Below are 13,735 nucleotides of genomic sequence, written 5' to 3'. Positions count from 1 at the left end.
AGAGTCCCTTGGACTGCAAGGAGATCCAACCAGTCCATTCTAAAGGAGATCAGCCCTGGGTGTTCTTTGGAAGGAATGATGCTAAAGCTGAAACTCCAGTGCTTTGGCCACCTCATGTGAAGAGTTGACTCATTGGAAAAGACTCTGATGCTGGGAGGGATTGGGTGCAGGAGGAGAAGGGGATGACAGAGGATGAGATGGCTGGATGGCATTGCTGACTCGATGGATGTGAGTTTGAGTGAACTCCGGGAGATGGTGATGGACAGGGAGGCCTGGCATGGTGCAATTCATGGGGTCACAAAAAGTCTGACATGACTGAGTGACTAAACTGAACTGAGGTCCCATTTGTTTATTTTTGCTTTGATTTCCAATATTCTGGGAGGTGGGTCATAGAAGATCCTGCTGTGATTTATGTCAGAGAGTGTTTTGCCTATGTTTTCCTCTAAGAGTTTTATAGTTTCTTGTCTTATGTCTAGATCTTAATCCATTTTGAATTTATTTTTGTGTATCGTGTTAGAAAGTGTTCTAATTTCATTCTTTTACAAGTGGTTGACCAGTTTTCCCAGCACCACTTGTTAAAGGGATTGTCTTTTCTCCATTGTATATTCTTGCCTCCTTTGTCAAAGATAAGGTGTCCGTAGGTATATGTGTTTATCTCTGGGCTTTCTATTTTGGTCCATTGATCTGTATTTCTGTCTTTGTGCCAGTACCATACTGTCTTGATGACTGCAGCTTTGTAGCATAGCCTGAAGTCAGGCAGGTTGATTCCTCCAGTTCCATTCTTCTTTCTCAAGATTGCTTTGGCTATTTGAGATTTTTTGTATTTCCATACAAATTGTGAAATTATTTGTTCTAGCTCTGTGAAAAATACTGTTGGTAGCTTGATAGGGATTGCATTGAATCTATAGATTGCTTTGAGTAGTGTACTCAATTTTCACTATACTAATTCTTCCTATCCATGAACATGGTATATTTCTCCATCTATTTGTGTCCTCTTTGATTTCTTTCATCAGTGTTTTATAGTTTTCTATAGATAGGTCTTTTGTTTCCTTAGGTAGATTTATTCCTAAGTATGTTATTCTTTTCATTGCAATGGTGAATGGAATTGTTTCCTTAATTTCTCTTTCTGTTTTCTCATTGTTAGTGTATAGGAATGCAAGAGACTTCTCTGTGTTAATTTTATATCCTGAAACTTTACTATATTCATTGATTAGTTCTAGTAATATTCTGGTGGAGTCTTTAGGGTTTTCTATATAGAGGATCATGTCATCTGCAAACAGTGAGAGTTTTACTTCTTGTTTTCCAATCTGGATTCCTTTTATTTCTTTTTCTTCTCTGATTGCTGGGGCTAAAACTTCCAAAACTATGTTGAATAGTTGTGGTGAGAGTGGGCACACCTGTCTTGTTCCTGACTTTAGGGGAAATGGTTTCAATTTTTCACCATTGAGGATAATGTTTGCTGAGGGTTTGTCATATATAGCTTTTATTATGTTGAGGTATGTTCCTTATATTCCTGCTTTCTGGAGGGTTTTTATCATAAATGGATGTTGAATTTTGTCAAAGGCTTTCTCTGCATCTATTGAAATAATCATATGGTTTTTATCTTTCAATTTGTTAATGTGGTGTATTACATTGATTGATTTGTGGATATTAAAGAGTCCTTGCATCCCTGGGATAAAGAACTTGGTCATGATGTATTCATGCTTTCTTTTGGTCTCTGTTTGCATGGAATATCTTTTTAATGTGTTGTTGGATTTTGTTTGCTAGGATTTTTTTAAGGATATTTGCATCTATGTTCATCGGTGATATTGGCCTGTAGTTTTCTTTTTTTGTGGCGTATTTGTCTGGTTTTGGTATTAAGGTGATGATGATGATAGAATGAGTTTGGCAGCTTTCTCTGCAATTTTCTGGAAGAGTTTGAGTAGGATAGGTGTTAGCTCTTCTCTAAATTTTTGATAGAATTTAGCTGTGAAGCCGTTTGGTCCTGGGCTTTTGTTTGCTGGAAGATTTCTGATTACAGTTTTGATTTCCATGCTTGTGATGGGTCTGCTAAGATTTTCTATTTCGTCGTGGTTCAGTTTTGGAAACTTATGCTTTTCCAAGAATTTGTCCACTTCTTCCAAGTTGTCCATTTTACTGGCATATAGTTGCTGATAGTAGTCTCTTATGATCCTTTGTATTTCTGTGCTGCCTGTTGTGATCTCTCCATTTTCATTTCTAATTTTGTTGATTTGATTCTTCTCCCTTGTTTCTTGATGAGTCTGGCTAATGGTTTGTCGATTTTATTTATCTTCTCAAAGAACCAGTTTTTAGCTTTGTTGATTTTTGCTATGGTATCTTTTGTTTCTTTTGCATTTATTTCTGCCCTAATTTTTAAGATTTATTTCCTTCTACTGGCCCTGAGGTTCTTCATTTCTTCCTTTTCTAGTTGCTTTAGGTGTAGAGTTAGCTTATTTATTTGACTTTTTTCTTGTTTCTTGAGGTATTGCTATGAACCTTCCCCTTGGCATGCTTTGACAGTGTCGCATAGGTTTTGGGTTGTTGTGCTTTCATTTTTATTCGTTTCTATGCATATTTTGATTTCTTTTTTGATTTCTCCTGTGATTTGTTGGTTATTCAGGAGCGTGTTGTTTAGCCTCCATATGTTGGAATTTTTAATAGTTTTTTCCCCCTGTAATTGACATCTAATCTTACTGCATTGTGATTAGAAAAGATGCTTGGAATGATTTTAAGTTTTTTGAATTTATCAAGGCTAGATATATGGCCCAGGATGTGATTTATCCTGGAGAAGGTTCCATGTGCACTTGAGAAAAAGGTGAAATTCATTGTTTTGGGGTTAAATGTCCTATAGATATCAATTAGGTCTAACTGGTCCATTGTATCATTTACAGTTTGTGTTTCCTTGCGAATTTTCTGTTTAGTTGATCTATCCATAGGTGTGAGTGGGGTATTAAAGTCTCCCACTATTATTGTGTAACTGTTAATTTCCCCTGTCATACTTGTTAGCATTTGCCTTACATATTGCGGTGCTCCTATGTTGGGTGCATATATATTTATAATTGTTATATCTTTTTCTTGGATTGATCCTTTGATCATTATGTAGTGTTCTTCTTTGTCTCTTTCCACAGCCTTTATTTCAAAGTCTATTTTATCTGATATGAGTATTGCTATTCCTGCTTTCTTTTGGTCTCTGTTTGCATGGAATATCTTTTTCCAGCCCTTCACTTTCAGTCTGTATGTGTCCCTTGTTCGAGGTAGGTCTCTTTTAGACAACATATATAGGGGTCTTGTTTTTGTATCCATTCAGCCAGTCTTTGTCTTTTGGTTGGGGCATTCAACCCATTTACATTTAAGGTAATCATTGATAAGTATGATCCCATTGCCATTTACTTTGTCGTTTTGGGTTTGAGTTTATACACCTTTTCTGTGTTTCCTGTCTAGAGAAGATCCTTTAGCATTTGTTGAAGAACTGGTTTGGTGGTGCTGAATTCCCTCAGCTTTTGCTTGTTTGTAAGGCTTTTGATTTCTCCTTCATATTTGAATGAGATCCTTGCTGGGTACAGTAATCTGGGTTGTGGGTTTTCCCCTCTTTCATCACTTTAAGTATGTCCTGCCATTCCCTTCTGGCCTGAAGAGTTTCTATTGAAAGATCAGCTGTTATCCTTATGGGAATCCCCTTATGTGTTATTTGTTGTTTTTCCCTTGCTGCTTTTAATATTTGTTCTTTGTGTTTGATCTTTGTTAATTTGACTAATATGTGTCTTGGGGTGTTTTGCCTTGGGTTTATCCTGTTTGGGACTCTCTGGGTTCTTGGACTTGTGTGACTATTTCCTTCCCCATTTTAGGGAAGTTTTCAACTATTATCTTCTCAAGTATTTTCTCATGGCCTTTCTTTTTGTCTTCTGGGACTCCTATGATTTGAATGTTGGGGTGTTTGACATTGTCCCAGAGGTCTCTCAGATTGTTCTCCTTTATTTTCATTCTTTTTTCTTTTTTTCTCTCTGCTTCATTTATTTCCACCATTCTATCTTCTACCTCACTTATCCTATTTTCTGCCTCAGTTATTCTACTGTTGGTTCCCTCCAGAGTGTTTTTGATCTCCTTTATTGCATTATTCATTATATATTGACTCTTTTTTATTTCTTCTAGGTCCTTGTTAAACATTTCTTGCATCTTCTCAATCCTTGTCTCTAGGATATTTGTCTGTAACTCCATTTTGTTTTCAAGATTTTGGATCATTTTTGCTATCATTATTCTGAATTCTTTTTCAGGTAGACTCCATATCTACTCCTCTTTTGTTTGGTTTGGTGGGCATTTATCATGTTCCTTTACCTGCTGAATATTTCTCTGCCTTTCCATCTTGTTTAGATTGCTGTGTTTGGGGTGGCCTTTCTGTATTCTGGCAGTTTGTGGTTCCTCTTTATTGTGGATGTTCCTCCCTGTGGGTGGGGTTGGATGTCCTGGTTAGGGAAGCTTGCGTCAGTGTTCTGGCTGGTGGAACTGGATTTCTTCTCTATGGAGTGCCATGAAGTGTCCAGTAGTGAGTTTTGAGGTGTCTATGGGTTTGGTGTGACTTTGGGCAGCCTGTATATTAAAGCTCAGGATTATATTCCTGCTTTGCTGGAGAATTGGAGTGGTATGTCTTGCTCTGGAACTTGTTTGCTCTTGGGTGGAGCTTGGTTTCAATGTAGGTATTGAGGCTTTTGGATGAGCTCTTATTGATTAATGTTCCCTGGAGTCAGGAGTTCTCTGGTTTTGGATTTAAGCCTCCTGTCTGGTTTTCAGTCTTATTCTTATAGTAGCCTCAAGAATTCTCCATCCATACAGCACTAATGATAAAACATTTAGTTTAATGGAGAAAAGATTCTGCACAATGAGGGACACCGAGAAAGGTTCACTAGGTTACATGGAGAAGAGAAGAGGGAGGAGGGAGATAGAGGTGATCAGGAGGAGAAGAGGGGGAATCAAAAGTGGGAGAGAGCAATCTAGCCAGCAATCAAATCTCTATATGCTCTCCACAGCCTGGAATAGCCAGAGAGGTTCATGGAGATACATAGAGAAGAGAAGAGGGAAGAAGGATATAGAGATGATCAGGAGAAGAGGTGGGTCAAAAGGAGAGAGATAGATCTCGCCAGTAATCAGTTCCCTAAGTGTTCTCCACAGCACGGAATACCCAAAGAGATTCACAGAGTTGAGTGGAGAAGAGAAGGGGGAGGGAGGAGATAGAGGTGACCTAGGGGAATCAAAGGAGAGTCAAAACGGGGAGAGGGCAATCAAGCCAGTAATCACACTCCTAAGTAAAAATGGGTACTGAAGATTGGATTCTTAAAGGTACAAAATTGATAACAAATGCCAAAAATCAAAGTTTAAAGATCTAGAGAGGTTAGGTTGTCAAAAATACTATATTAAAAAAACAAACAAAACAAAATAACAAAGATTATAAAAAATATATATGAAGTTTGCTTTAAAAATAGGGTCTTTTTTTTTTTTTTTGCAAGGTAATAGTAGGTTACTCTAGTACTCTTGCCTGGAAAATCCCATGGGTGGAGGAGCCTGGAAGGCTGCAGTCCATGGGGTCGCTGAGGGTCAGACACGACTGAACGACTTCACTTTCACTTTTCACTTTCATGCATTGGAGAAGGAAATGGCAACCCACTCCAGTGTTCTTGCCTGGAGAATCCTAGGGATGGGGGAGCCTGGTGGGCTGCTGTCTATGGGGTCGCACAGAGCAGACACGACTGAAGTGACTTAGCTGTAGCAGTAGGTTATAAAAATGAAAATTAAACGAGTAATAGAGGACTTAAAAATAAAAAAAATTAAAAAATGATAATAGTAAAAATATATCTAGGAATTTCTCTGGAGTTGGGCAGTGTAGGGTCAGTTCAGTTTCAGACAGTTCCTGGTTCCCGCTTATACTTCTCAACATATGTAGGCCCCTTCCAATGTAGTTGGTGCTAACTACAGGGTTTTAATCTGTTGCACCTGTCACTTCCAAAGTGGTTCCCTCTGTTTATTTTGGCTTCTTCTGTTTGCAAGTCTCTTTAGTGTCTAATTTCTGCCCTGACACAAGGAGGCGAAAGTGGTCACTTATTTAGGCTCACTAGTTCAGTCGTGCTGTGGGGCGGGAGGAACACTGCAAACAAATATCACTGGCGCGTGTGGGGCATGTTCACAGTATCTGAGCCACACTGGGTTTGCCCCTGCTCATGGCGTGTGTGCCCTCCCAGTCTACACTGCTCAGGCTCCAGGTTGCTCTGTAGTTCAGTTCAGTCCCTCAGTCGTGTCCGACTCTTTGCGACCCCATGAATTGCAGTATGCCAGGCCTCCCTGTCCATCACCATCTCCCGGAGTTCACTCAAATCGATGCCATCCAGCCATCTCGTCCTCTGTCGTCCCCTTCTCCTCCTGTCCCCAATCCCTCCCAGCATCAGAGTCTTTTCCAATGAGTCAACTCTTCGCATGAGGTGGCCAAAGTACTGGAGTTTCAGCTTTAGCATCATTCCTTCCAAAGAACACCCAGGACCAACCTCCTTTAGAATGGACTGGTTGGATCTCCTTGCAGTCCAAGGGACTCTCAAGAGTCTTCTCCAACACCACAGTTCAAAAGCATCAATTCTTCAGCATTCAGCTTTCTTCACATTCCAACTCTCACATCCATACATGACCACTGGAAAAGCCATAGCCTTGACTAGACAGACCTTTGTTGGCAAAGTAATGTCTCTGCTTTTCAATATGCTATCTAGGTTGGTCATAACTTTCCTTCCAAGGATTAAGTGTCTTTTAATTTCATGGCTGAGGTCACCATCTGCAGTGATTTTGGTGCCCCCAAAAATAAAGTCTGACACTGTTTCCACTGTTTGCCCATCTATTTCCCATGAACCAATGGGACCAGATGCCATGATCTTTGTTTTCTGAATGTTGAGCTTTAAGCCAACTTTTTCACTCTCCTCTTTGACTTTCATCAAGAGGCTTTTTAGTTCCTCTTCACTTTCTGCCATAAGGGTGGTGTCATCTGCATATCTGAGGTTATTTATATTTCTCCCGTCAATCTTGATTCCAGCTTGTGCTTCTTCCAGCCCAGCGTTTCTCATGATGTACTCTGCATAGAAGTTTTTAAAGGTATCAGTTCAAGTCCTTTAGGGAGCCAATATTGGATAAAAGATAGAAATGGGCAGATATGCCACAATTAAGGAAAAGTCAAGTTGGGCAGAAATTGTCAGTCAGGCAGTAATGTGCCCAGTCATTGCGTGTGAGCTGCCTAGGAAAGTGCGGACTTGGCTTGAATGCTACAGCAGAGCCCAGAGACCCTATAGCTGGAGGCTGTCAGCTGACAGCTCTCCTTATAGCTCTCCAGCAGGTTCTTTCTTGAAGGGAGATCCATGACTAATGCAGGAGGGCAATGGGGAGTCTTGGGAGATATTTGAGCAGGGGAGGGGCAGGTCAGATATGAGTATTAGAAAGATCTCTTAGCAGGGACTTTCCTGGTGGTCCTGTGGTTAAGAATACACCTTCCAATGCAAGGGATGTGGGTTTGATCCCTGGTCAGGAACTAAGATCCCATGTGCCATGAGGCCAATGCAGCCAAAAATAAATTTTTTTTTTAAAGAAAGAAATATCTCTTTGCAGCTACAGGAGCAAACTGGAGAGGGTGAGCTGTAGTCTGGGGGTCCAGGGGAAGATTCTGGGCCAAGGACCGAAGGATGAAGAGGAAGTATAGGAATAGAGAAAGGAGGTCATGCCCTCAACTTCAAGGTTTTGCTCAGCATAGCAGTCCTGTAAGGTGGAAAAATGTTTTTGTGCTTCCCCCAACTTCAAAAAATTATTCACTTGGTTAAAACCCAAACAGCAGGCATGAAAGGATCTACAATGAACTTAAGCCTCCCATCAGCCCCAACCCTAGCTTTGTTGAGACATAATCAATGTACAACATTATGTACATTTTAGGAGCACAACATGACCTGATGTATGTATATATTGTGAAATGATTACAATAAGGGTAGTTAACACATCCACCACTTCATATAAACCTCTGTCATATGTCAGTGTCCAAATTCTATTCCATCCTTCAATGGTTTCCTGTGTCCTTCTGGACATTGTTCAGTTTGCCCCTACATTTATTTGTTTTTCTTTTTCCTCTGCTAATGACTTTATTTATGAATCTATAATGGAACTCAAAATAGCAAAGAACATGAAAAGCTTCAGATTAATATTCATCAACCAAATACATCAAAGAATACATTAATTTTTTTATATAACTAGAAAAATCTCTAAAATGCACATGCGAGAATACAAATGTTCCTCACTTTGTGGAATTTCAAAGTAATGAAGATCTTGTTAACACAGTTGGCCAGAATAGCCCTTTGTATTTCCCTCTCCAATCCCTTAGTTCTGCATATCCAGGATGCTCCCATCACATCACTCAATGAACATCTTTGTGTATGTGTCTTTATTTATCTGTCTTAGAAGCTCTCTGAATCTACCCAGGAGCCAGCTTGCTGGGCTGTAAAAGACACATTGCCTTTCCTTGACAACACTGATGCCCTCTGCTTGGTGGTCCCTGTCCACACCTCCACATTTCAGTGCCCAGCACTCTACCTGCACAACCTCAGCCACTCCTTACCATTACCCACCCTGTGAATTCTTGCCTCAAATAGATGTGAAATTTGACATCAAAAGACGCTTGCTCCTTGGAAGAAAAGTTATGACCAACCTAGACAGCATATTAAAAAGCAGAGACATTACTTTGCCAAAAAAGGTCTAATCAAAGCTATGGTTTTTCCAGTAGTCATGTATGGATGTGAGAGTTGGACTATAAAGAAAGCTGAGTGCCAAAGAATTGATGCTTTTGAACTGTGGGATTGGATAAGACTCTTGAGAGCCCCTTGGACAGCAAGGAGATCCAACCAGTCCATCCTAAAGGAAATCAGTCCTGAATATTCATTGGAAGGACTGATGCTGAAGCTGAAACTCCAAAACTTTGGCCACCTGATGCAAAGAACTGACTCATTTGAAAAGACCCTGATGCTGGGAAAGATTGAAGGCAGGAGAAGTGGATGACAGAGGATGAGATGGTTGGATGGCATCACTGACTCGATGGACATGAGTTTGAGTAAACTCCAGGAGTTGGTGCTGGACAGGGAAGCCTGGTGTGTTGCAGTCCATGGGGTCACAAAGAGTCACACACAACTGAGTAACTGAACTGAACTGAACATCTATTTGCTATGTAATTGCCCTTTTTCTGATACCAGTTATTCTGAGCATCTCTTCATATTTGAAATCTCAGTGTTTGAAATTCCGTGAATTCCTAGATCATATCCTCTGCTTACTTTTCTCCCAGAGCCCTGCCACCTCTCTTGTCGATTTGTGGGAATTCCGTGTATATTCAAGATATTTTTCTAGACCTATATATTTATTGCAGATATCTCATCCGTAATAAATGTTAATTTGGTCTCCTGGTATCATTTATTAACTAGAAGAGTTCTTAATTCTGTGCATATTTATACGTTTCTTTTTGTCTTCCAGTTTGTACTTTTGGGATTTTAAGAATTCTTTCCTATGCCTAGATCACAAAGATATCTCCTATATTGTCTTCTAATATTATGGCTTTACCTTTCACATATAAGAGGAGATTATACTCTGTGTATATGTATATATTGAAAATTTTATTTATTTATTTGGCTATGTTGAGTCTTAGTTTCAGCACACAGACTCTTAGTTCTCCAATTAGGGATTGAACCCACATTCCCTGCATTGCAAAGTGGATTCTTAACCACTGGACCACCAGGGAAGTCCCCACTCTGTATATTGAGTAGATGAGGATTTAGTTCTTTAAAAAAAATTTTTTTTTGGTAGAGCCACAGGGCTTGTCCCACAAAGGCTTGTCTCAGTTACTGGACCAGGGTTGGAACTCAGACCCCCTGCAGTGCAAGTGCAGAGTCCTAACCACTACACTGCCAGGAAGTTCCCGAGGATTTAGCTCTGTTCCTACATCACCACTTGTCTGAATACCTTCTACCAATGATCCGTCCACTGCTCAGGGGTTTACAGGGCCTCCTTTCCAGATGCGGTTTTCACCAACTCATGTTTGATCTCCAAGTTCTCTATTCTGTTCCATGAGTCTGTTTTACTGTTCTTTCAACAATACCATGCTTTTAAAAATTACTACATTTTTGTAATAGTTCTTAATATCTGGTAGGCTGGGTTGTTCTTCTGTGTGCGTTCAGTTGCTTCAGTCATGTCTGACTCTTTGCAACTCTAGCCCGCCAGCCTCCTCTGTCCATGAGATTCTCCAGGGAGGAATACTGAAGTGGTTTGCCACATCTGCCTCTAGGGGATCTTCCCAACCTAGGGAATGAACCCACATCTCTTAGGTTTCCTTTATTGGTAGACAGGTTCTTTACCACTAGCACCTGGGAAACCTTAGGTTCTTCTATTATCTTTTTTTTTCTTCTTTAAAAATTTTTTTAAAATTGGAGGATAGTTGCTTTACAATGTTGTGTTCGTTTCTGCCATACAACAATGTGAATCAGCTATGTATATATGTATACATGTATATGTATACATATGTATATGTATACATATATGTGTGTATATATGTATCTCCTCCCTCCCATCCCCCATCCCACCCCTCCTAGGTCATCACAGAGTGCCAGGCTGGGCTCCTTGTGTTATACAGCAGCTTCCCACTGGCTATCTATTTTATCCATGGTACTGTATATGTGTCAGTGCTACTCTCTCAATTCTTCCCATCCTCTCCTTGCCCCACTATGTCTACAAGTCCATCCCCTATATCTGCATCCTTATTCCAGCCCTGCAAATAGGCTCATCAGTACCGTTTTTCTAGACCCCATGCATGCGTGCATGCTAAGTTACTTCGGTCGTGTCTGGCTCTTTGAGACCCTTTGGACTGTAGCCCACTAGGCTCCTCTTTCCATGGGATTCTCCAGGCAAGAATACTGGAGTGGGTTGCCATGCCCTCCTCCAGAGGATCTTCCAGACCCAGGGATTGAACCTGAGACTCTTATGTTTCCTGCATTGGCAGGAGGATTCTTTATCACTAGTACCACCTGGGAAGCCCCCTAGATCCCATATCGATCTTCTGTTTTCAAACTGACCTAGATCTTGATGAACTCCAATTCTTTCAAATTGAAGATTTCCGAGTGCCCCCCCAACCAACTAGATTTTTATTTAATTACATTGAATATGCTGATTAATTTAGAAAGATTTGACACATTAATAATATTAGGTTGTCTCACTATACAGTGTGGAGTAGAACTTACTCAAATAAACTTATAAGTCCATTATAGAGACTTTTTTTACATTGTAAACTAATTATACAATTCAAAAAGCTTTAAAATGCAAATACATTAACACTTTAAAGTAAAGGGTATGCTGGGAGTGTTGTGCTTTGCTCAGAAATTCTTCTAAAAATACCAGGCTGTTTCCTTCTATTAATAGTAACTTGAGATATTGATATCCTAATTATTAAATCTTTGGTTCATCTGGAATTAATTTTGTTATAGCAGTGAGAGTCAGAGGAAGGTGGAAAGAGGGTCTTTAGGGCAGTAAGAGGGCTGGGGGTGTGTCTCTGTTTTTACTCCCCGGATAATTGTCTGGGGGTTACTTAGGGAGGACCTGGCCCAGTTGCCCTTCCTGACCATGTGCATCAAGGAGAGTCTGCGTTTGCATCCCCCAGTAGCGGTCATCTCTCGCCTCTGTACCCATGATGTTGTGCTCCCAGATGGCCGAGTCATCCCCAAAGGTGCTCAAAACAATGGGTGTGAGGGAGGCTGGTGGTCCCATCAGCTGAGACTTTGACCTGACCACTCTCTCCTCTGCCATAGGGAACATCTGTGTCATCAGCATCTTCGGGATTCATCACAACCCATCAGTCTGGCCAGACCCTGAGGTGCTGCCTTCCACTGGGAAAATCAAACACTCCTCCACTCTGTTCACATCTGGGGGTGTCCAGGTATCCTGAGATGTCCCACCCAGTAGCCATGCCTCTCTCTGCACTCTAGGTATTCAATCCCTTCCGCTTTGATCCAGAAGCCCCCAAGAGATCACCTCTGGCTTTCATTCCTTTTTCGGCAGGGCCCAGGTAAGGCCAGCTGGTATGTAAGGTGGGGATGGTTTGAGGATGGTGCTGGGGCTCAGGGAACACGCAAGCCCATGTGGAGGGGGTGTCTCAGACACCGTTAGCCTCCCTGTCCATCCCTGAAGAGGGCAGGGGTGTCCCAGTTAGTTTCTGGGCATGATGGAACATGATAGGGTTTCCCAGCACAGTTGGAGCCTTCACTTAATGCCCACAGGAACTGCATCGGGCAGACGTTTGCCATGAACGAGATGAAGGTGGCGCTGGCGCTCACCCTACTGCGGTTCCGCATCCTGCCGGATGAGGAGGAGCCACGCAGGAAGCCAGAGCTGATCCTGCGCGCGGAGGGCGGACTTTGGCTGCAGGTGGAGCCACTGAACACAGGCCAGTAATGACCCACCACCTTCTATCCTGGGACCCACCCTGACCACAGACACTTCACTGCAGATTCCCAGGAATAAAATTGTGCTGTCAAGTCTGTCCCAGTCTCGTCGAGAGCCAGCAGGGGGCGCTTGGTCCCTGGGAGGACCCAGGCGGGTGGGCTGTGAACGTTGGAGGCAGGATGGAAGTTGAGGGAGGGGTCTTGGAGGCGGATATTGGTATGATACCTGGAGCTCCATCTTGGATCGTGATGACAAGACTACTCTTTAGCGAAGGGTGGAGCCGAGAGATAGATGCAATCAGGGTCAGATGACCCACTGATCCACCACTCTCCCACAGCAAAGGTAGCCAACCTAGTCTGCTATTTACTCGTTGATTTGTTTGGGGAAAATCATTTATTTTCTTTTATTACATAATAGTAGCCTCTTAATTGCGATGTTGTGGAGATTTGTAAGCGAGCATGTGTGAAATGACTGACGATATTTGGTAAGCATCAGTACTCAATAAGGGTTCATTTCCTCTCTTCTTTTTGCATCACTTTCTCAAATTTAAAATGTTTTAAAATCATAAAAGGTATATTTAAGATTTGAGACACGTGGAAATACTGCTGAAGAAAACTGTCATTAAAATATTCAGTAAATTCAAAGTCTCCATAGTTACATCTATTACGTAATTACAAGAGGCTCTGATGTTAAGCTGGTCTGAAGCTGCTACTGCTAAGTCACTTCAGTGGAGTCCAACTCTGTGGGGATGACCCCATAGACGGCAGCCCACCAGGCTCCCCCGTCCCTGGGATTCTCCAGGCAAGAACACTGGAGTGGGTTTCCATTTCCTTCTCCAATGCATGAAAGCAAAAAGTGAAAGTGAAGTCGCTCAGTCGTGTCTGACCCTCAGTGAACCCATGGACTGCAGCCTTCCAGGCTCCTCCATCCATGGGATTTTTCCAGGCAAGAGTACTGGAGTGGGGTGCCATTGCCTTCTCCAGGTCTGAATCTAGGAACCAAAAAAAATTTTTTTCCCCTCTAAGAGGTATGATCCAGGACTTCATTTTCACCTAAATGTTCTAGGAAATGGAGATCAAGAGGGTCCTCAATAATAAGAGGAGGTGGAGGGGGCAGGAGTGGGGCCATTTGATTCAGCACCTGGGACAGTGGCTGCCACAGACTTGCCCCACTGAGGCTGCAGGGGTTTCTGGGATAGAGTCCTACTCTCAGAGTCGTTCAGGGACCATACGACTTACTGGTGGCGAAATAAGAAAGA

At 41.7% G+C, this 13,735-nt stretch overlaps 1 protein-coding gene across 1 annotated transcript in view; it reads left to right on the top strand.

Moving 5' to 3' along the window:
• The window catches only part of LOC104984303 (cytochrome P450 4F6-like), a 31,413-nt gene extending 18,844 nt beyond the window's left edge, over nucleotides 1-12,569 (top strand). Inside the window, exons 10-13 of the mRNA XM_010833980.1 lie at nucleotides 11,628-11,761; nucleotides 11,844-11,908; nucleotides 12,021-12,100; nucleotides 12,312-12,569. Of these exons, the coding sequence (XP_010832282.1) occupies nucleotides 11,628-11,761; nucleotides 11,844-11,908; nucleotides 12,021-12,100; nucleotides 12,312-12,486 (454 nt within the window). The 3' untranslated portion in view covers nucleotides 12,487-12,569. The remainder of the gene's footprint in view (nucleotides 1-11,627; nucleotides 11,762-11,843; nucleotides 11,909-12,020; nucleotides 12,101-12,311) is intronic.
• The last annotated feature ends 1,166 nt before the right edge of the window (nucleotides 12,570-13,735 follow it).

The sequence above is a fragment of the Bison bison genome, unplaced genomic scaffold (assembly GCF_000754665.1).
Source record: "Bison bison bison isolate TAMUID 2011002044 unplaced genomic scaffold, Bison_UMD1.0 scf7180017863978, whole genome shotgun sequence".
NCBI lineage: Eukaryota > Metazoa > Chordata > Mammalia > Artiodactyla > Bovidae > Bison > Bison bison.
The sequence above is the reverse complement of the archived record's forward strand: the minus strand, read 5'-3'. Positions and strand labels throughout refer to the sequence as shown.